At 37.0% G+C, this 9,901-nt stretch overlaps 1 protein-coding gene across 1 annotated transcript; it reads left to right on the forward strand.

The window, feature by feature from the left end:
• Nucleotides 1-4,951: 4,951 nt before the first annotated feature.
• Nucleotides 4,952-9,594, forward strand: LOC100889994 (germ cell-specific gene 1 protein). The gene is made up of 3 exons (XM_030984134.1): nt 4,952-5,008; nt 6,651-6,788; nt 8,415-9,594. Exons 1-3 carry the CDS (start codon nt 4,975-4,977, stop codon nt 8,702-8,704), a joined length of 462 nt encoding a protein of 153 aa, XP_030839994.1. The 5' UTR covers nt 4,952-4,974; the 3' UTR covers nt 8,705-9,594.
• Nucleotides 9,595-9,901: the final 307 nt, after the last annotated feature.

Here is a 9,901-nt window from a genome sequence, read left to right on the forward strand (position 1 = left end):
TTACCGCAAGAGTTTGCGGTTCTAGAGAGTGTTACGTACAATACGTTACAATGTAAATTTTGGTGGAAAAGATAATTAGAATAATTTGGAATGAGTTAAACACCACTTAATGCTGTGTAAGACAATTTCCAAAATTGGAAAACGGCCTTTCAATTTGAGTATGCTGTATTTGTTAAGAAGTTGATGTGCTTATTTCAGCAGTAATTTGGTGAGAGGCTGTTTTACAACACATTATATAAAACAAGAACTCTAATTCATTTTACATCTTGCTTTATCTGAATGATTTTCTATCTCCGTTTTTGATATATTCTGTAAAATATTAAAGTTTCATTAATTTATAACGAATTGAAAACAAATTAAATTAATAGACACCTATATTCGATTGAGATGTTTCAATTTCTCAAGGTCATTATAATTGATGTGACAAACAAGAACGGTCTCGGAGAAAACTTGAGAAAATCATCGTTTTTTTTAAATGTGTAATTCTTCTCTTTGCGACCAGTGACCACTCACTAAACACAACACAATGGCCTTTTCCGATTTCTGTGGTACAGAATGTATAATGCTGTTATCCATAGATCGTTTATCAATTCCTTTCTCGTTTTAAATCCTTTCATTAAAATGGTGCTCTCTTTTCTTCTTGAAGATAAAAAGACTCTTGCCACGAAAAATAATTGGAAAGGTTTTCCCGCTGGAATTTCAAAACAGAGATGGCTCGCCAAAAGATCTTACCAGCGGCCACGAGTACGAAATATGATAGGTCGATGGGTATTTGATATGTAGTCCCATCGCATAAGAAATAAGTTAGTCTTCCAATTAGAGTTTGTTTCACAATATGGCCTTGATTTTTTTCTTCAAACTATCTTTCTCTTTGTCTCCATAATCTCGTTCTCTTCCACCCACAATCTAGCTGTTTTTTCTCCCTTAGACTTTGTTTTCTACTGTCTTCTAATATCAAGTTCAAAGTTTCAAAGTTCAACGTTTCCTCGATATACATGTATAGACGTTGACTTTGTTTTCGTATTATATCAAAAATTAGGGTATATCATTCAGTAAATTTCCTCGCATCGCCAATTCATTATTGGTACTGGAATGCAGAAACGCACAGCCGCACACAAAATTGTCTCATCTTTTCAGCTGTTGTTCCACCCAAATCGATTTTATTCTGTAACCTAAACCAAGAAATGAAGGAAACACTTTACTTGTTGTGTCGCTATCTTTGGATTTAACGATCCTCTATGCACTTAGCAGTCCTCACATCATCTTCATAGTATGCATGTTTTGAGTATATATTATATACAGAACGTAGTTGATGCTGCTTTTTGTTGTTGTAAATTATATAATTACTTGCGTCATAGACTTTCATTCTTACAAAATGTCTGCAAACGGGCATTTTCTGACTGTCGGTAGAATTGATTACGCGCCTAAAAAACGCGTAAGTTTTTATAATGAATGAAACGTCCATTAAATCACGTCTTTGTTTCTTTCAGTGGTACGAGAAGGGTTGCATGTTGCGTGTTTCTTCCATGAGGAAACGTGACTTACAAACAGGGGAAACAATCGCGAAATCTTTCATTCGTAAATTGTAACATTGACCATGAATTGCACCTTTGTATTATGAAAAAAAATGTAAAGAAGTAACAAATTCAATATGAAACACAGTGATTGTAACGAGCTGAAATGTTTCAACGACTCAATGCATATGAGATGAGATATTCAAGGGTGCCAATATTATACAATCCTTATACAAGGGGCAGCTCCAGAGTACCTAACGAGAGGGGGGCACACTTTCTTAAGTTTTACAAAGTGCTGAGCAAAAACCAAAATATACTTCTTTTGTTTAAGTTAAAAAACAAACAAAGAACAATAATGTATCCAAATCTCTGAATGCACCCCACCCCCCCAAAAAAAAAAGAAGAAGAAGGAGGTAACAAAAAAGTTTCGGGGGATATAATAATTGTGCCCCCTTATCCCCATAACACCACCCCCTGCTTGAATGTAATGCGTATGCTGGGCCTCTACCAACATTGACTAGTCTAGACCAGTCTCGATTATGGCGGCCAAGCCTTGACGACGGAAATTAGAATGTTGAAGAGGTGCTTCGATCGTGGTGTCCATCGTGACGTCATTTAGAGTAACTATATTCAATTTGGATGTGAACATTTCAGTCTTCAATCGAAAACCAATTCACTGCGACGCCATGAATTTACAATGTCCAATAAGGCTGTATGTATTGCCTTATGTCATTGCATAAGTAGAAATATGACAAAGTTTTATCCGTTTGAAAGGTTACAAGAACGGACGGTTAAACATTATGAGTCCTAAATATTACAAGTATTTTATTGAAAATTCTTGATCATCCTGCTATTCAGTATTCTGTTTACTTCTTTGTTTTCTCATTCTAAAGTTTAAACACTGCCGAAATATTTCATAAACGTTGTTTGAACTCTTAAAGATCATAATCATTTCCCCCTTCTTTTAATTTTCTTCTTCTCCTCCTCCTCTTTCCACTTCTTCTACTTCTTCTTCTTTGTCTTCTTCTTTTGCTACTCTTTCTCCTCCTCTTACTTCTAGTGTTTCTTCTTGCTTTTCTCCCTGTTCCTCCTCCTTTTCTTCGTAATCTTTTTCTTTTTCTACTTCTTGCTTTTTTCTTTCTATTTCTCCTTCTCTTTCCCTTTCTTCTTCTTCTTCTTCATCATCTTCTTCTTCTTCTTCTTCTTCTTCTTCGTCTACTTCTTCTCCTTCTTCTTCTTCTTCTTCATCTTCTTCTTCTTCTTCTTCTTCTTCTTCTTCTTCTTCTTCTTCTTCTTCTTCTTCTTCTTCTTCTTCTTCTTCTTCTTCTTCTTCTTCTTCTTCTTCTTCTTCTTCTTCTTCTTCTTCTTCTTCTTCTTCTTCTTCTTCTTCTTCTTCTTCTTCTTCTTCTTCTTCTTCATCTTCATCTTCCTGCACCTCTTGCTCGTCTTCTTAAGCATTATCTTCTTTTTCAGCCTCTTCCTTTTCTTCTCTTCTTTTTTTTTTTTTTTTTTGTCTTTTATCTTTCCGCCTATCATTCTTTTTCTTCATCTTTGTCCTCATCGGGAAATTCCGCGTTATCAAATTGAACACGAAAATTCAGTGTCTCAATGTATGGTTTGCTGCTCCGAAATCGACTATAATGTGTCAATAACTAATTCACTTTTCGTAATTACCATGTTTTATAAGGCCTGACTATAATACTTATTGTCTACGATAACAAAATGAGTATCGTCAGTCCTTTATTTCAATACGATTATATCCATTTTTCATGTCCCTCTGTTGCAGTTTTATGACCAGTCGTTATAACGGTAATGAAAAAACGCCAAAACGTGTAGTTTGCATGTATGGCGTTTACTATGAGTGCTTAAGTGCACAGCTGGGTAAATAGTCGTGTTTTCCCACACAACCATTTAACATTATGAGAAAATGGTAGATCAAGACCTTATGTCTTGGTGCCTGTCGTATCCATCGATTGATATTTGGACAAGAAAGTACAGGAAATATATAATAAAAATGTATGAAATTATATATTGTTCTGTAGTCAAATTTATTAATGGTGGTGCGTTCTAGGGTTCAAGTGATGAACATTTAAATCGCATAAAACAGTGTGTAATTTGTCATTGTATTTCATGTTCGTTGAATAATAATGTTAATAATAATTAAGATAATAATGATAATAATAATAAGAAGAAGAAGAAGAAGACGAAGAAGAAGAAGAAGAACATTTATACAGCGCTAAATACTAATTTTTTCTAATGATAAGCGCTCTATACTATAGTTCTACTACCCCGGCATCATGGAAAATAGCCATGACGAATGTTAAGCAATGTATGACCCTTTGTATTTTATGAGAATTTTGCAGAAAATATATTGGCCAGGAAATCGAATAAAACATAAAGGATATTCGATGAGAGGAAGGCCGCCTTCATCATGGTTAGGCAATATCGATCTTGTTTGAAGGAAAATAACTAAATGCTGAGTACTTCCAATATATAGTTTAAAGTTGTAGGAGAGACTGGAAAAGACTTTTCGCAATCGACCGAGTCTAGAAGACGATGATGTTGATGTGATTCGTGAAGTAATGATTGCTTTGTCTGCGTGGAAAGAGAGAAAGACATTTGAAAAGGGGTAGAGAAATAGAGATTTCGAATATTTTTTTTAAAGAAAGATAGAGAGGGTGTGGGTGAGAGAAAGAGAAGAGAGAGAGAGAGGGGAGAGAGGAGAAAGAGGGAGAGAGAGAGAGAGAGAGAGAGAGAGAGAGATATACAAGGAGACAGAGAGAGTGTCAAGAAAAAGTATTCATATAATTTTATTCTTCAGTAACTTGTCTTTATTTTGGACTTGGCATTCCAAACACGTACCTACTTCGCTTTTTCGGGTTTCCTCCTCTTTCGATTAAAAAAATATTTACTGTACTTTTTTTCCTTCTTCTTCTTGAGCTTTCTCCTTCTCTTCTCCAGAATTAATATTATCATCATTTAAATCACTTTATATCGAGACCAGGACCCCGTCTGATACAGAGCTGCCATTTATTCAAATCGACAGCAACATGAAATCATTTGAAACACTTTACCCATAATAATAAGAAAGGATTTTGTATGAAGCTTGTGATTGTTTTGAGGACTTGCGATACATTTGATAAAATCGCAATACTTTATAAGACGGGAGCCGTAATGATATACATCTACATGAGTGTGGTTGAAGGTAATTAGAAATGAAATGATTACTTGTATTATTGATTTAAACATCTAATCATATATTGTAATCGTTCAAGAAGTCTATACCAGACAAGAGAGGAATTATTTAATGGTTACCAATTTCGGTGTGTTTTAATGAAATGGCTGTTTACATGCAATGAATGAAAAATACTTATTTTATATAATACTGACATTTTTTTTCTTCTCTTTTAATCATTTTCTCTCTTTTACAGTAGACGAGGGGTGCCATTCAATAAATAAGATGTTAATGTCTTTACGAGATGACGATCATATAAGTAAGTATTAAATCAGTCATAAATTATCCACCTCCACCCCTCACAATGAACCCTCCCTTTATCTCTTTACATTTTGCAAGTATATATTTAACAGAGTCAAAATGGTCGACGACATTTATTATAACCAACTATTTGACTTACCCCCATCCCTTTCTTCTTCCTTTCACGTGTATCTGCCCTTTCAATACCCCTCCCTCTCCCATATCCCCCCCTCTCTCTCTCTCTCTCTCTCTTTCTCTTTCCCTCATTTTTATACTTTTCCCCCCATACTCCTTTTTTTAATTTTTTTTTTTTTTTTTTTACTTCATTCTTCTTATGTCTTTTAAATGTATTTTACCTATTTCCTTGTTTTAACCTGTATTATCAAATGGTTCAATGTTCGATTTTCTTATGTGTAATGTTGACTTTTGTCACGACAACAGTTGTGTGTCGATTTATGTTTTGATTCATGCATGGTCCGAGAACATGTTGAAGGAGGTTGAGGATAGTGGGGCGGGCACATCGAAATTCCCCAACCGAATCTCAGCTCTAGTCCGCCCCCTGAACCTAATCCCCTCAATCTATGAAATGTTGTGGAGGGCAATAATTATGTTATCATCTCCATCACGCTTTACCGAACCGAACGGAAACCGTCACGTTATACCTGAAATGCACGAGAATGTGGCCATCATTCGTACAAACATATATATTACATCCTTAGGCTTGAAGAGGTTCATTTGATTGGTAGTAATTACATCGATTGAATTGTCATAGTTTTACAGTAAAAAAAAAGGTTGTTTTACCTGTCAGACTTTTGCCTACTTATTGCTGCAGGCAGGTCTAACAGGTAAAACAACCTTTTTGATCGTCACACTGTGAAAATTTAATCTATGTATATTACATCGCTTAATAGCCCAGTTTTATAATCTTGATAGTTACACCCTCTCTCTCTCTCTCTCTCTCTCTCTCTCTCTCTCTCTCCCTCTCTCCCATTATCATCTCATATAACAGATGATCTACTTAGATAATATTCTACACGTCACGTCTGATTATGGTTATGATATATTCATTTTAGATGCCATTATTTTTTACACGATCGCAACAAGTTTCGAGAATATAAAAATATCAGCCCAAGGTAATTTAAAAAGCCTTGTCCGTCAGCTATCAAAATGCACGAACATTTTGTACAAATGGTAGTACAAAAGAATTTCCTTGAGATGATTATCGACGGTCCTTTTTTTTCTTTCCGTTTTATTGATTGACAAAGGAACAATCGAATAACAGCAGAATCAAGATAGAATAAGGAAAAAAAAAGAAACAAAAAGTGCAAAAACTCCATTTACTGAAATTACCATTCATTTTTGCCACTCGGTTTTAATTTTCTTCTTAGCATTTATATAAGCTTTAAAGTCGTGAAAATTGGGGGATTTACTCAGCAATTTACAAATGTAAATATTGTATTTCAGTGTAAGAAACAAGTAGGTAACAAATGTATTGTCTTGATAACTAAATATGTTATCAAAAGCGGAGGGATTGATCGTTGACAGTCTTTGCTATTGTTTTAAATTCTTGAATACGACATAAAGTGCATGATTATTATTGTTTTGAATTTCTGTGACAGTATCCCTTTTGATATTCGATCTTTTCTTCTTGTTTGCTTTAGCCTTCTTCCAGTCACTAGGAGCATTTGAAGTGATCAGTACAGCGGCTACGTTTACCGGTTGTACAGTAGCCATGATCGCCATGTTACACCAACAACCCCTGGCTATGCTCGTCGCTGGCTTTACCATGTTATTCTCAGGTTCGTATACCGTCTACAATAGGGACTTTTAGATTCTGCACAACGAGAACGTGGACTGCCCTTTTAAGGCAATGTGACGTCCTTTTAAAAGGCACTGGCAGTGACAGTGGCGGATCCAGGGGGGGGGGGCCCGGCCCCCCCCCCTTGAGAAAAAAATCATGCAAAATCACGCGATTTTTACCTTTTTTTTGGGGGGGGGTGCAAATTTTAAAATTTTCGAGGACAAAAAAAAAAAAAATTGTGCTCACTACCCCCCCCCCCCCCCCCCCCCCCCCTGAGCGACTTTTCGGCCGGCGCGATTTTCAAATTTTCGGGAGCAAAAAAAAAAAAAAAGTTGGGCCCCCTCCCCTCAGAAATCCTGGATCCGCGCCTGGGCAGTGACGTCACATTGCCTTAAAAGGGCAGTCCACTTTCTCGTCGTGCAGAATCTAAAAGTCCCTATTACTGCACTCTGTAGTTGGTGTATTCAGAATTCTCTTGCCTGAAAAGGGGGGGGGGGTATTGGGGGATTAACATCTGACATGTTAAATGGAAAAAGAAGTCACTAAAGGTTTAAAGGTGGCTTTTCCTCCAAACTTTCTGGCGGGGGCATACTTTTTTTAGGTGGCACATTTACAATTTGTTTAGTTACATATTGAGGGATGCCAGATTGTTTGGTTAAAGGGGCACACTGCCCCTTGTACCCCTTAAATTCATCACCGTCTTTATTGAGGGTGTAGACACGAGGACATAATTAGGAGTTCAATCATCCCCGTGAGGGATTGATCCACGACCTGGCAAACGGGGACAGGTGCGAAATGTTTGTGAACCATGAGTCCTTGTGACTTGTATTAGTGCAAAGTTGCTTCCAGTTTTTGCCTGTGTTATGGTATAGTAATTATTCAGTAAGATATTGCTTAAGATTAGGCGAGTAATATTAGATTATTGTCTTGATGGTAATCAAACAATGGCATATCTAGTTATCTAGAAAGAGAGTTATGACTCATCTGCTAACCACATCTAATTCGAGCAATGAATCTATGTTGAAGAGCACGCCGTGTTTATAATCGATTAGGATAATATATTTCATGAAATCATTATTCCATGTTGGACCTGAGCTTGTACGGTCGTATTTGCTGATCAAAATATATCTATTTTTAATATAACATCGTATTGACCAAATTAATCGATGATTGTATTACCTAACTGTTAAGAAAGCATGCATAAAGACAGCCTTATGTCCTTCCCGATGGACTGGGTAATGAAAATGAATGCCTTACCAAAAAGGTCACGAGCGAATTGACTTGGTTTCGAACCCGGGACCTCACGGTTACGAGACCACTGCTCTACCACTGAGCCGTCGCACCTCCTCAATTAAATTGAAATCATCTTAACATAACAGTACAAAAATAAAAGGGGTGGTTGGGTGTCGAGGAAAGAGAGATGAAAAACCAATGAGTTAATTACATTTGGAGTTTAAAAGCCTGTCAATTATTGTGATGATAGTCAAATTATTGTGATATCGAGAAATGAAAATATTGACTTTGCATTTCCTCATCCAAATGGTTATTCTTTCATTTTCTTTTCCATCTTATCCTCCTCTTCACCAATCGCCGTCTTCTTTTCCCCCTTCTCTCATCCCTTCAGGTCTCTTTATGCTGGTAGGGCATCTCATGATGCTGACGGCTCACCAAGAGACCGGCGACATGGACAACGTCTCGCTGGTCGGCACTCTCTTCAAGGACGCGACGTCGTCGAACTACGGCTGGTCCTTCGTGGTCGCCTGGATATCCTTCGTCCTGTGCGTCACCGCGGGCATCACCGATTTCCTCGTCTACCGCAACTTCCGAAAGATCACCGACGAGCTACACAACACGCCCTCTCGCGTCAAGTACATGCAAAGACAAACACCCGTCAGCATTGGTCCCACGATATGAGAACTGGACTATTCGTTGTATAGGAATTCATAGCCATACATGGCCGGTATTTTTTATCAGATTTGGTCGACCTTTGTATTTTTGATAAATAGACTGACCTAGATTGATTACCATGGCAATCAGAAAACGTCGTGAATTTTCTAGCTTATGAGCATCTCTGTTATGAACATGTGAAACTTTTTCTATGCGGAGCATAATGAGAAACAGCGCTGTAAAGAGTAATTTTGTGAAATGTCGACACCATTTTTCGTAAAGAGGAGCAGCCTAGCGGACTTCATCAAATTGAATCGAAGACGTCCAACATGTCCAATAGTTGATTTAAGCTCTCACTCTCGGTGGATTATGAACAGGGAGCTCTATATATTTGAGAAACTACAATGTAAAATCCATCGGACCTAGGGTTTAATTATATTTTTGACCATTGACTATAATGAGGACACTTACTAAACAGGACAGACTGTCTGCGTACGGTCTACTCGAGAGAAGGGTTAGCTAAAAAAAAATTAAGTGCCTTATCAGACCGCAAAGGGCAAATTAAAGTGAAGAAACGAATACGGTTGATGGATAAGATAGAGTCATATTTCATTGGACGACCGTATTCTACAAGACTCGTTATCCTGCTTCAATAAAAGATCCACTGTGACAGTAAAGTAGGCATCTTCATAAACTTATTTGATTAGCACTGCACTGATAGCCATCGTTGTCATAACCAGGTGGGTCCAGGATTATATAAACAAAAATATTTAAAAAAAAAAAGGGGGGGGGGGGAGCCACGAATATCTCCAAAAAGCTGTGTACTTAAAGATAAAGACCAGTTATGGTCATGCGATAGCATTGTGAAAGAAACGTTGTGGAATCGATCAGAAAAGGTTGACCATCTAGCATATAAGTATTGGAGTGTACTGCAAGGTTCTGGAATCATCAAAATGATAAGAAATTTGACCCAGTCTTGGTAAAGTTACAAGCACTGTACACAGAAATATGTATATGGGACTACGCGACACGTGCGTTATATCTATCAGGTCCAAATAGATATAATAATTTACCAAATATATCAATTAGTTGGCGGTTTCTCAGAAAAATTTGTATCATCACGTGTTAATAGTCAAAACGTATTCTTTCACATGATTTGTAATAAGAGATTTTATTTCATTTTTGAGAGGGGGGCATTTCCAAAACTGGTCTTTACCTTTAAGG

Source organism: Strongylocentrotus purpuratus, unplaced genomic scaffold (genome assembly GCF_000002235.5).
Source record: "Strongylocentrotus purpuratus isolate Spur 01 unplaced genomic scaffold, Spur_5.0 spur5_scaffold_14, whole genome shotgun sequence".
In the NCBI taxonomy this organism is placed as follows: Eukaryota; Metazoa; Echinodermata; class Echinoidea; order Camarodonta; family Strongylocentrotidae; genus Strongylocentrotus; species Strongylocentrotus purpuratus.